This window comes from Miniopterus schreibersii (genome assembly GCF_964146895.1).
Source record: "Miniopterus schreibersii genome assembly, chromosome: 3".
NCBI lineage: Eukaryota > Metazoa > Chordata > Mammalia > Chiroptera > Miniopteridae > Miniopterus > Miniopterus schreibersii.
Window position 1 is genome coordinate 65,304,544 of NC_138103.1, and position 13,674 is coordinate 65,318,217.

The 13,674-nt window shown below is 46.0% G+C and overlaps 1 protein-coding gene across 1 annotated transcript; it reads right to left on the bottom strand.

Moving 5' to 3' along the window:
• Positions 1-1,592: 1,592 nt before the first annotated feature.
• CRHBP (corticotropin releasing hormone binding protein) lies at positions 1,593-11,876 on the bottom strand. The gene is made up of 7 exons (XM_081132640.1): positions 11,309-11,876; positions 10,963-11,056; positions 10,477-10,634; positions 8,405-8,612; positions 6,481-6,629; positions 4,720-4,837; positions 1,593-2,333 (listed from the first exon to the last, which is right to left on the bottom strand). Exons 1-7 carry the CDS (start codon positions 11,387-11,389, stop codon positions 2,176-2,178), a joined length of 966 nt encoding a protein of 321 aa, XP_080988766.1. The 5' UTR covers positions 11,390-11,876; the 3' UTR covers positions 1,593-2,175.
• Between the last annotated feature and the right edge of the window lie 1,798 nt (positions 11,877-13,674).

Consider the following 13,674-nt stretch of genomic DNA (forward strand, 5'->3'; position numbering starts at 1 on the left):
TTTGGAATGAAGACAAGTGATGGATCTCCAGAGAATGAGTCATGCAGTGGCCATCCTCTCAAAGAATGTACACTATTATGCAGTAACAAGCTTTGAAATAAAATATGTCACAAATGAGTCACCGCAGGATGTCAAGGTTAGAAGAAAACTTAGGGACAAGAGTCCCACCCATTCTAGTGCAGAGAGGCTAAGTGGTTTTTGAAATGTCCCTGAGGAATAAAAGCAGGTTATCCTGACTCCCACAGTAAAATACTTGTGTCTTTACCCCAGGCCTTTTTCTCTGTGCAGCACAAGGGGATGATGGGCATGAAAAGCCAGAGACTTCTAACGGTGGGATAAGTGACTGCACTGATTCTTAGGTTGCTCGGGAGACTGTAAAAAAGATAGAAGGGTTCAACTTCACAGAATTTGTTTTCTATGAAATAAGGAATCCAACATCTTATAACTAATCAGGAATTACATAGCCATCCATCCAGGCATTTATTCTTTCATCCCAGGTTTTATTCCAGCTTCCATCTGTCCATCCAGGCATTTATTCTTTCATCCCAACATTTATCCCAGCTTTATTCATCCATCCAACCACCCATCAGGTATTTATTCATTCATCTGCTAAAGTATTCACTCATTACAAAATATCTACTGAGCCAAAATTTGTGCTAAATCCTGGGTATTTTTAGCACTTTCAATCAATATTTTTCTTTCTGCCTGCTTTTCAGATTTTGTTAACAAGCCTCGTGTATGGGATTCCAGTGACATTCCATTATAAAATGAACTTTATATCAAATATGTTCAGGAATCATAATAAGGCCATTAAGCCTGGCAGGATTGGCTCAGTGGTTGAGCATCGACCTAGGATCCAGGAGATCAGGGTTCAATTCCCAGTCAGGGCACATGCCCGGGTTGTGGGCTCGATCCCCAGCAGGGGGTGTGCAGGAGGCAGCCGATCAATGACTCTCATCATTGATGTTTCTATCTCCCTTTCCCTCTCCCTTCCTCTCTCTGAAATCAATAAAAATATATATTTTAAAAAGATCTAAAAAAAAAAATTAATAAGGCCATTATTTATGGCACAGTTTGTAGTTTCCATCCATTAATTCAAAGTAAAGAGGATATCACTTAGGAGTATTTCCTTTGTTGCTCAGGACCTCATTTTTGGCCCCAAGTGTCTTTTATAGACCACATGCTTAGTCTCAAGACAAACATGGACAAGGCTCAGTCAACAGTGAACCGCTTTCAGTACCAAAGAAGTACTTGGGTTTCTGCAAATTGTGTCTATGAGAGTTGTAAGGCCCTGTTGTCCTTGTTGAAAAGTACCCACTGTGACAAAGAACATGTATTCTCAGTTTTCTTGGAGGATGGTGGAGAAGGGATCCCTGCATCCTGCTTCCCTGTCAGGACCCATCAGTTAGTGTTGTTTGTGCAGATACTGTAATCTACCTTTTACTCTAAATAATTCTACTCCAGTGGCCAGGGCTCCACTAGCTCTAAGAGTCTAAAATGATTTTGTGTAGCATTTGGTTGTGCAGCACATGAGAACATTATTTCTTGATGGTAACAAGGGAGGAGACGACTCAGAAAACAAAGCATAATTTCAAGGTGCCAACATCCCGAATGTATTTATTCACTTTTATGTTTATGGATGGAAAAAGTTTTCTTTGCTACAAAGGTTTGTTAAAAACAAGTTGTTGCAAATCAATAAGTAGTAGCTACAACTATTATCCACTGTAAATGGAAAAATAAGCAGAATACAAATAAACAGAAGCAACCACTTTGGTATATACAGGCACTGAATTGTTTTTGTGTTACAAAGCTGATACGAGTGTCACCATTTTTATTTCTTTGTAGCATTTTCCCTTGATACATTTTTTTTTAAATTGCACATTGCTCTGCCCTTGTCTTACCAGCTCAGGTTTGTAGCATACCAAAGAATTACAGAAAACTGTTTTCCTACCAAGGGGGCATGGGGTCATTTATATATTACAAATTAAAAAGAAGCAAGGTACAAAAATGTGTGTGTGTGTGTGTGTGTGTGTGTGTGTGTGTGTTTGAGATGTGTGCTCAAGACTGTGAATATTGATGGTATGAAAGGCTTTAAACTAGGTGGTCATCAAAATCACATGTAATAGCCATTAACACTCACTTAGCTAGCAGCATGTAAATCACTGGACTGATTATTCAAAGGCCAGACAAACAGAATTCCTGGATACTGTTTTCATTTGGGTTTTCCAGTTCATATGGTTCCAGCTGGCGGTACTCAAAAGTCACACGGTTTATGTGTTTTCCGCTGGAAACCATGCGCACCACCGTGTTGTCACAGCCAATTTTCATTTGGGCTGAAATTCATGGAGAAAGTAAAAGTTTCCCAGCAAGTTAGAAGCCACACAGTAAAACCACTTCTGTCAACAAGATCATTTAAACACAAAGAAAGAGAGAGTGTATCTTCCTCTTACGTACTCAAACCATGCCCCTGTTATTGGGTGAAACATTTTTGTCTTCATTTTTATCAGAATATGTAATTAATTGCAGAATCATTAAGTTGAACTCAGCTTCTCTCCTCATGTGCAAGAACACTGTCAGCCAAATAACTCTGGCTGCAGAGGCAGGCAGAAGATGTCTCCTGCACTTTTCATCTCCCACCTGCAAGGCTCTGGTGGTAAAGGCAGGGATCTATCCACACTATGCCTTCGCTCTAGTTCAGTGTTCTCAGTGGAGACAACACATCCTCAGGAACAGGCTGGAAATTTGCAGAGGTAGTTTTTGGTTGTCATAACATCTGGGTGTGCAAGTGGTATTTAGTGGACAGGGCTAGAGGATAAGCTATACTGCTCAACAGGTATGTAGACCGAAAAGATCACCTGTTTATTATTTTTTGGGCCTAGATAATAATCCTGTTTTACATATAAACAAAACATCTTTTGCATGATTTAGATATGCCACAGTGAATGTATTCATTTTTGTCCTATTGAACACCTACACTGTTTCTCATTTTTTCCTGTGCTTCACATGGAATGACTTTTGATAATCTTACTTTTCTTAAATCCAATCTTAGTCATTATTTGTATGACCATCTGGCAACGTTTATGTATCTTCTGGTGCAGATGTGCCCGAGCAGTTATATGTTGAAACTCATTCTTTTATTTAAAATTACTTTTATTTTAATCCTCCAGCCACAAGCTGACTCCTGAGACAAGATTTATCTGCCTTACAATAATCTTTTCTGTCGTTTTAATATTCTCAGTCTCTGTCTCTCAGCTTTGTGTCTGAGAAACACTAGCATTATTATGTAGCTGGTACTTTACAAATATGTGCCTGGGTTTAAGTGAAGTAAAATAACCAGATAGAGTTATGTATTAAGGTAAAAGTCAATTTGGAGACATAATAAATATAAACCCTATAATTATTTTAATATAAGAACCAGGGAGTCTGCGGTATGCTTCTACGAAGAGGTCCAAATTTAATTTTCCTTAAGTGACTTGGAAGGTCATTCTTTTTCTGATCTTGCTCTGAACTTTAATCTACATAGCATGCCCCATTTCCTTTGGTTAATGTGCATATTATTTATTTATTATATGACATATTACTAAGAAAATCAAATTTAAAGAGCAGGGTCCCTAGTAGTTCTTCATTGTCTGAACAACTCAGGAGGGGCTCTTGGAAACATGGTGAATGAAAGAAAAAAGTGAAAAAAATGAACCAATGAGTCATAGAATTCAAGCCTTCAAATGATTTTAAAACCAGTTTCAATCATCTGGAAAAGGCAAAGTGGTTTTTGGCATTAGTCTTACCCTTTTACCTAATGCAAGTCACATAATTCAAGCACCAAAATTACTCTGGCTTCAATTATCCAGCTTGAATCCACACTTAAGGCATGCGTGTTCTTTAGTCTTTCATCTAATCTTATCCAGCTCAAACGCATCTCCTCACAGGTGCCCGTCAGCCTGGAAGGACCCGGCAGCTCAAAGAACACAAGCAAAAGGCAAGCGAAGCGACCTGCACTGACAGTTTAAACCAGGGCTCAAGTGCAAAGTAGTATAAAATAATCCCCGTGTTTTCAGCAAAGGGAGCTCTTAGAAACTTCTTGCCTTTGCCTTGATTAGAAAGCTTGCCCTGGACCCAGTTCTGGCGTAAATCTCACCTGAAGCTCTTATACAGGAGTGAATGGGGAATGGTGGAACACCACGTGTTGGGCCTTAGTGTTTACACGCGCATATTAATTCTATTTCAGAGATGTTTTGTTTACTAAGGTCCCAGTATTAGCTCGGAGAGAGGAAATACTGGTGGGCAGACTTGATTTTAATTTAAACATGCAACAGCTAATCAAAGGCTGTCTGATTTGCAGTGTCACTGCCTAACTGATTAGTGACCTATGGTTCCAGAAAGGGGCTATGGTAAGAAATTGCCATGAGATTAACTACTGCTCTTGTTTCTCTCCTGTTTTGCTTTTGTCTCTTTAAAGATAATCTCCAATTCCTCCCCAAGTTTTACTTAGGGCCAACCTTAAACATGCATCCTTGTTACTTTGTAGGTTTCTCTCCCAGGTCAGAAATTTTGGTAATGCATTCTTGATAGCATACATAGTCTTAAGTGTAAAATCCTCAATGTGCAAAATTGAAGTTTTTTTGGTGGGACTTGCCTTCCCATGTATAAAAAAATTGAAGTGTTTTACTTAAGGAAATAATCTTGATGAGTACATAAATAATGATCAGAGAAACATCTCACCAGTGCCATGGAAAGGATAGCAGAGGTCAGCTAAAGGCATCATCTTAGAAGGGTCTAATCCATTTCCTCCCAGCAGCTCCACAAAGTCTCCTTTCCCCCCACAACCTGCTGAGGGTTTCTGAGAGAACAGAGACAAGGAAAGATATATTTAAACCAACTATGGAAGTCAAACCACTTGAGCAATAGCAAGTTGGTGAATTCACTCAATCAGCCGTAGACATTCTGACAGTCCATTTAATTCAACATCCAGGACTCCGGAAATTAAAGGACATTTAAAAGAAAAAATTATAAGAATTGCTTTTCTAAATCAGTTGAGTAATCATTTTTTTTTAATGTGTGTGCATTTTTAAAATAAGCTCCAAGGCTGGAATGATGAAATGGGAATCTGTAAACTCCATATAAGATGTATGGAAAATGAATCTGAAAATGCTTTGCTTTTTAAACCACTTGGACATACATACTGGCGTATTTAAGTTAGTGCATGCAGTCAGAGTTTTCATAAATAGGGCTTTCGCATTAGTTTTTCCTTCAACTCACCTCTTTTCCTCTTCTTTATAAAGGACTTTTTCTGCTATTGAGACAATCCTGATCATTTCTACTGATAAGGATTTAGATTAGTTATAAGACTATTAAAGATAGATGAGAACCCTAATTTGGGTCTCAGGTTACCTAGAGTTACCATTGTCTCTCCTTCCCAACTATAACAAATTTACTTCAAGCTACTCAAAATATAGATCTAGTCTAAGAATAACTGAAGTGCAGATCTCCCAGTCTGGTATTACACTTGCGTCTTCTATACTGTGTGTCAGGAAGAACATACAAACAATATCAATAATAGGCAATAAGGCTATGCCAGAGATACCCACTTATTCTGGTCTTTATCAAAGAAATATTCTTCCACTAAGGTCCAAAAAACAAAACAAAACAGCACTGGCCCACAAATTTAGGGCTTAAAGGAAATTAGTTATACTCCTTTTTATTAGTCGTGGTCCTGTTTGGCTTTCCCTGAAATCTGTCTGATTAGGAACTATGACTGTCCTTTATGCCAGCAAATACATGAGCTATCTTAACCTCAGCATATGAGGAAGTGAAAGGAAATGAGCATGACTCAGAGGGAAGGAGCTCCCAGGGCAAATAAATGTGGTCAAGCTCAACATTCATTTTAAGATCCATATAGAACTTCATGGAAAAACAAGTTGATGGAGAGTCTCAGCTAATATCTGTTGCAAAAGGTATTGAAGTATTGAATGAAATGTAATGCAAAAATATTCTTCAAAACTTTACTGTACTTTTCAACATAAAAATCCAATTTCATATTCTATGCTACACTTAGCATTTCTTCTTAACACAGCCAATGAGATGCTTCCTTCATGTCAAAAAGAAAATTCCAGTAGTCAGAGAAACAGCTGTGTAGATGACTCACACTAGGTTCTGCTAAAAGAGAATTTTTGTTAAAGAGGCAAGTACAAGAGAGTTCAATTGTAATTATATGCCACACATTTACCAACTGAAAACATTTCTTGCATCACAAGGAAAGTATTCAAGTAGGCACAGGGGACACCTGAGTATGCAACTTGCAGCATAACAGAAATAGGTGAGGGTGTAGTTAAAGCAGTGAGGGGACACACCTGTTAGACATCAGCCAGACGGAAGGACATACTACTCCAGCTCGCTAATGTCTATGTTTACCCTGTGTGATTACTTTAGCTCTGATGAAGCTGTGGCTTTAGTAAATGATTTGAAAGCAAGTAAGCAACTTACCTTTAACTGCAGGCCATTTAAGTGTCCCAGGGAGAGATCAGATATTTTGATCACCACAGGATAGATTATGGAGAAGCTGCAGTTTCTATGCTGATATGGAACTATCAGGGTGAATCGTCCATTCGAGGTCTGGGAAATGACATTGCAGGCTTCATAGGAAAAAAAAAAAATCACATTTTCAGTACTTGGTGTGCTGGTTTTTATCGACATTTACCCTATCCTTATTTTAGGCTCCTACTCACAGTCTGGGCCTCTGGGGCCTTGTGGCTCGGAAGAGAGAACATTTCACAGAGGCAGTCTGGAGGTGGGAAGGAGCTGGGAATGAAAGTCACAAGTGATATATGGATATTGTCAAGGAGGCTCTGGGCTGCCGGGGGCTTCTAATCTAAATCTCGGGGGCTATCTTGTTTTTAATAATCACAAGACCAACCAAATAAATAGCAGCTGCTAGAAATTTTAGGAACACTTCAGTTAACTAGGGTCCAAGTGCAAGCTGGGAGCCTGGGAGAATCAAGGCTTTAAATCTGAGGCCAAAACTCAAACCCTGTCTGTCTGAAGCCTTCATTCATTGAATTTGTAGCCACATGTTATCTTTTAAGTAATCAAATAAACACTAAAGCAGTTAAAAATATAGGCTGAGAAAAAAATAGAAAGAAAGCAGGCTTTTACATTTTAATGTTCTATTCATTCCCAAGCGTTTCTGACATTTTTTGTTTTGTATCCCAAGTCTAGACTTACAAATTCATTCTTCCAGCTATGAAACTAGACGCATCAGAGTTTGTACCTTTTTTTTCCTTTCAAAAGTTTCTGATTGATCAGAACAGGTCAGAACTACCTCTTGCCTCCTTCTGTATTTTTTAATTGCACTTAATTTCAAAAGGAACTGAAATTCCTTGATGATTCTGCAAGGTTTCTGATTTATAACCAAACGAAATAGAGGAGAAACATTTCATCTCTTTCCTCTAGGATTATTCTGCTCCAGCTCTCAGAAACAACCTCTTTTGGGGGCTTCTTTCAAAAATTAAAAAACAAAACACAAAAATGAAAAGACAGTCAGTACATTATTCTTTGGCAGATTAGGTCCCATTCTTTGACCACATGAAGTGTTAATACTAATACTATTATATGCAAGTAAAAATGAGTAATAAGTTTTCTTTTCCTGAATTAATTTTTTTACCTTATTTTTATTGTTGATACTATTACAAATGTCCCCACTTTTCCCCTCTTTGCCCACCTCCACCCAGCCCCTGCCCCCCCCCTGCCCCCGCCATCACCACAATGTTGTCTGTGTCTGTGGGTTATGCGTATATGTTCTTCGGCTAATCTCTTCACTTTCTTTTATCCAGTTAATTTTTTTCTTTTAATAAGCAGGTGAATGAACTCATTTTGATTAAGATAATGTATTTTAGGCCTGGGCTGTTCAGCTTTTTAGCATCTATGAGCATATCCATCAGCAATTACAGTGCGGGGCTCTGAATCAGAAGGCAACTTTGGGGTCCTGGTCCAGCTTCTGCCCAGGCATGAAAGCTGTCTAGCACACCCCAGATATGCAGCCTTTCAGCCTTAGCCTAAATATCTAAAACTGCAACTTCATGTCTGATCCCTCAAGCTTATTGCAGATGAGTGGAATGGCTTGGAGGGATTAAAGGTTGTCACTGAATGCACTGTACCTCAGGATATTAGAACAAGACATGGAAGGAAAAAATAGAATTCTATTCACCATAGAGTAGTGTCCCATCTAGCCTGGGAAATAAATTAAAAACTGTGGTTTGATTTTCATAATAATAAAATTTCTAATTACAAAAGAATTTCCATTCAAATCACTCCTCACTTCAAATTTCTTAAGTCTGTGCAATGACCGTGGAAGGCAGATTTGACACACACCCCTCCCCTGCCTCCCACCCGAGAAGACAGAGCCACTCACGGAGGAGGTTGGGATCTGTCCTGATGGTCAATGTGAATCCGTTTCCTGGTTCATGGACTCGGAAGAAGATCATGGCCACGTTCTGGGAGGATCTGATGCTCTTGCTAAGACCAGTCTCACAGAAGTCTATGTACCGCTCAGTCGTGGGGAGAGGATGGTCCTGGGAACTGGGGAACTTCTCCCCCTTGAGAAGCCAACCATCGAATACCTTCCAACGAAAATGCAGGTGTCGGGCATCACTCCCGCCAGCTCCTTAAGCCCCAGGGGCGCAATTCGCAGCCTGCGCTGCTCTGCCCACTTGCTTTCCATTTGAATATAGTTCGACTGTGAGGGTTATTGGCAAGTAACATTATTAACTAATTATTGTTTTTTTTCTTTATAAACCTTAACGTTTCCAAAGATAACTAACTTTATTATACTTCAGCCACCTTCATAAATCAAACTACAGACAATATACATTCTTATCCTGGTCCTATTTGCCACACATTCCAACTTCAGAAGATTTCTACAGAAGCATCTCTCTTTGTTTTCCTCCTTGAAATATGAACAAAATATCTAAAAACAAAACCAAGCAGCCGTAGCGGGGCGCGCAGTGGTTGGCGCGCGGCGGGCGGGGTCTCGGGCTGAGCCAGGAGGTAGGCGCGGGGCTGGGCCGGGAGGCAGGCGCGGGGCTGGGCCGGGAGGCAGGCGCGGGGCTGGGCCGGGAGGCAGGCGCCGGGCTGGGCCGGGAGGCAGGCGCGGGGCTGGGCCGGGAGGCAGGCGCGGGGCTGGGCCGCGAGGCAGGCGCGGGGCTGGGCCGCGAGGCAGGCGCGGGGCTGGGCCGGGAGGCAGGCGCGGGGCTGGGCCGGGAGGCAGGCGCGGGGCTGGGCCGCGAGGCAGGCGCGGGGCTGGGCCGGGAGGCAGGCGCGGGGCTGGGCCGCGAGGCAGGCGCGGGGCTGGGCCGCGAGGCAGGCGCGGGGCTGGGCCGCGAGGCAGGCGCGGGGCTGGGCCGCGAGGCAGGCGCGGGGCTGGGCCGGGAGGCAGGCGCGGGGCTGGGCCGCGAGGCAGGCGCGGGGCTGGGCCGCGAGGCAGGCGCGGGGCTGGGCCGGGAGGCAGGCGCGGGGCTGGGCCGGGAGGCAGGCGCCGGGCTGGGCCGGGAGGCAGGCGCGGGGCTGGGCCGGGAGGCAGGCGCGGGTGGCGCGGGACTGGGCGCCTCTCACGTCGCTGCTTCTCTCCCCTCCCTTCCCTCTCTCTGAAACACAACGGGGGAAAAATGTCCTCGGGTGACAATAAAAAATAAAATCAAAGCAAAAAAAAAGCAAAAGGAAAAACGGAAGCTGTTTTTGACCCGCTGCCAATGGTTATATAGCCCATTTTCCTGTTCTTTTTACTCTTACAGGTATTAAACTACCAAGAGCTCTCTCAGCACTCAGACCACGGTGGCTGGTGTCTCGCCGGGGCCTCCCCCTCGCTGGTGAGTTTGCGGCTGGACCAAAGGCCCGAGCCTGTGGCCTCCGGGGGGGGGGGGGCCCGCGGGGACCGCCGGCGCGCACCGCTCAGAGCCGACTCCCCAGCAGGTGTTAAACACGGCCTCTCCGGGGTGCAGACCCCGCCTGCCCTCCCCGCGACCTGCCTGGCTGGGACGGGACGGGCGGGCGTGTAAGGCGGGGCCGTCCTGCTCCCGCCTGCCGCAGGCTAGCCCCTCGGCGTCCCTCCGACGGCCGGCGCCCCCTCCGCAGCCGGTCACCGGGCGCCCGCGGCGGCCTCCGGGCCGGGAGCACCGCGCGGAGACCGCGGCGTCCAGGGCGTGCCGGCGGCCGAGCGCCCGCGCTCCTCACCTTCTGCGTTTTCCTCGGGCCCAGGTCAAGTCTCTGGAAGCGTCTGCCCCAGGAGCGCACAGGGGGGACTCTAAATCACTGCCACGTGCGAGGCACAGGCCCTCCCGGGTGCGGGGAGAGGTCCCGAGGTCGAGGGGAGGCCCCGTCGCGTGGGGGTCGCGGAGCGCGCCTCCCCACGGGCACCCGCGGAGCCTCCAATTCTGCGTCCCGCAGCGCCCGCCCGCTCCCGTCGCGGGCCGCGGGGCGACGCCTCACCTTGAGGAAGTCCCCGCCCCGACAGTCGATGGAGACCAGGTCGAAGGCCACGGTGAGGAGCTCGTGGGGCTCGCTGATGAGGAAGGCGGCGCAGTGCAGCTGCGGCCGGGCGGCGGTGAAGGTGAAGCGGCCGCCGAGGCTCAGCATGTCCAGGCACCCTGCGGGCCGGCGGCGGCGGTGGGCCGGGCGTCCAGGCTCTGGCCGCCGCGGCCCCCGGGGCGCCCCGTTTCCCACGCCCGGCGCCCAGCCGACTCCCAGCCTCGGCTGCGCGCCACTCCCGCGCCCCGGGGCGCATCACCGCCCGCCCGCCCCACTCCCGCGCCCCGGGGCGCATCACCGCGCGCCCGCCCCGCGCCCCTGCGGGCCGACGCGGCGCTGGGAGTCGTGCGGGCGCCGTCCGGACAGCCCCTCCTCGGCGACGCCCCGGAGCCCCCAGCCCGCCCAGCCCAGACCCGCACCCCGCGGCCGGCGGGGGCGCCGACTCACGCAGCGCGCGGCGGTAGAGCTGTTCCCCCGCCAGCTCCCGCTTCGGGTTGGCGCTGAGGAGCCGGAAAGGGTCCTGGTGCCCGGCTTCCCGCAGCTGTCAAGGAAAATGGATCCGCTGGAAAAAGTTCAAGGGGTGGGAAAGGGGAGCAGGGGCGGCGCACCCTCTCTGCCTAACAGCAAAAGAATAAAGTGCTGGGATTCTGCCCATCAGACCAGGGTATCCTCAGGGGCCAGAGCGGAGGAGGAAGAGGCCGGAAGGCAGGCCCTGGGGGGACCGGCGCACAAGACGGGGAGGAGAGCTGTGCCAACGCGGGCAGCAGCCCGGCGCTCACGCCGGAGCACTCACCTCTAGGTGTCGGCTCTCCCCTCTTAGAGCCACCAGGAAGATCAGGATGAAGCGACACTGAAGTCTGAAGGAAGGAGACATGCTGGCCTCGCAGCTGCCGCAGGTGCGCTCTGCGCCAAGGGCTCCGCTTTGCTCGCACACCCGGTCCGGGCAGAGGGCTGGCAGCCGGCAGGGTCCCTTGGCTGGTCTCTTTTATAGAGCAGTGAGGAGGGAAGGCTGTCTGCTCCTTAACTGCTCGGAGCTCAGTAACCATGGGTTACCCTGTCTCAGTGACAGCGCTGGTGATGACGAGGGTCCAGCTCTCCTCCCAGATGTTCAGAGTGGTCTAGCATTATTCAGCAAGAACGACTGCAGACTCTTACAACTTACCAAACCAAAGTGTGGGAGAAACAACGAGGCGGGGAAAGGGAATAAGGGGGGAGCATTTTACTTGGCCTGGCCAATGCTGAATTACCCTCTCCTGTGGATATTCAGGGGATTTGGGGTTTTGCAAAGCAAAGTGACAAGGTTACACTCATGCATAAAATACCCAAACACATCATAACCTTAACGTGCAGCCTTGTCACATAATCTTGGATGGACGCATGCTGGAAATTGTCAAAAAACGTAATATTTATGCAATTGCTCATGCCTCTCAGGAAGAAGCTTACAGCGTTTTCAGGTCCAAAGGGAAGCTGAACAGAAGCCAAAATCTGATTTTGCAGAATGTTGCAATAATGTAATTCAAGCTTTCTTTCTGTTCCTTAGTCTGCTTTACCCTGGTCCAGTTTCTTGTAAGCACTTATTTAATGGAAAGCTAACTCTGGCATCTATGTACTTCTGGATTTAACTCAGCTCTGTTGGAATGACCTATATGTTCACTTCTACTCTCTGCACACACTTCAGTTTCTCTCCATATTTTTGAGACAACCTCTCCAATGCTGATTTAATACAGTCCCTGATCAGTGTATATTTAGGTCTTAAACTATTGTTAGACAGGGTTAAGACACCCTTTTTGTTAGATAAGATGAAGACATTTCTTCTTTCACAAAGCCCCAGTGCAAATTGTCACCTGTGTTAAACCTGAAGGTGGAGGCGGCCACACAATATGGATCCATACACAATCCACGAACATGGGAGGTGGCAGATTTTTATTTATTTTTAAATATATCTTTATTGATTTCAGGGAGAGGAAAGGGAAGGGAGAGAGAGATAGAAACATCAATGATGAGAGAGTCATTGATCGAGCCCACAACCCAGGCATGTGCCCTGACCAGGTATTGAACCCCGATCACCTGGATCCTAGGTCGATGCTCAACCACTGAGCTGCGCCGGCCGGGCCAGATTTTTAAATTGTGCTGGGAGTGAAGAGGCACAGAGAACTTCTGTAGCACACAGAAGGACTTGATGGTTACCCACGTGACCTATGAGGAGACTGTAACAGCCAAGTGTCAGCTTATGGACTGAGGTATCAGAAGCAGCAACGAGACCTACATAATTCCAAATCTCTATTTTAGTGTTGGTGCCAAGACCCCCTCAAGTATTCCCTATCTGTAATAGTAAACTTTTCCTTTCATTAGTCATTTCAACAGAGAACGCCACCAACCCATACTTTAGAAAACCTTCCTTTTCCCTTTCCTGCCTGATACATTGAAATGTTGAGAAGTGGAACATCTGATTGAGTTCTATAAAAAAGAAATAAAGATGACTGAATAAAACTCATTATAGTTAGTGAACAATGACAACTAATTTTCAGTTGTTTTCAATATGACTTGCTCTTTGAATGAATTTGTCTATTTTTAATGATATAATTTTTAATAGATATAATTTGTTTTTCACATGAGTTTGATATCAAGAAGGAAGAAACTAAACAAATACACTTGGGAAACCAATATAAATCACCCTTTGAATTAAACCCTCAGGTGTCAGTGGTTTTCAACCCAAGTCCATTATCATCTTTGCTATGGTTAAGATGACCTGCAGTGCTAAACATTAGGACTCTGGGGGTGGCAAGTGACTGATAGCAAATTTGAACTTAAGCAAAAAGGGGAATTATTACCAGGACACAGGGACGTCTTCAGGAATACATGGGCAGAAAACGGGAAGCAGGGGCTCGAATCCTACTTCCCAGTCTGTCTCAGGCTGCCTTCACCCCCCATCTGTAGTCTCTATGGCTATAAATCAGCCACCAGCAATTCCTAAGCTTTACATGTTATCACGTGATAAATAAAAATACCCTGAACCAATGTTCTCATAATCCCCAGTCCACAAAGCTTTGTGAGAAAAGGCTCCAAGGCCAGGGGATTGGATCCTCTCATAACACAACTATTCCCATGACAGCCATGTGGATGGAGAAAAGAGAAGCAATTTCCAGAAAAAGGGGTATT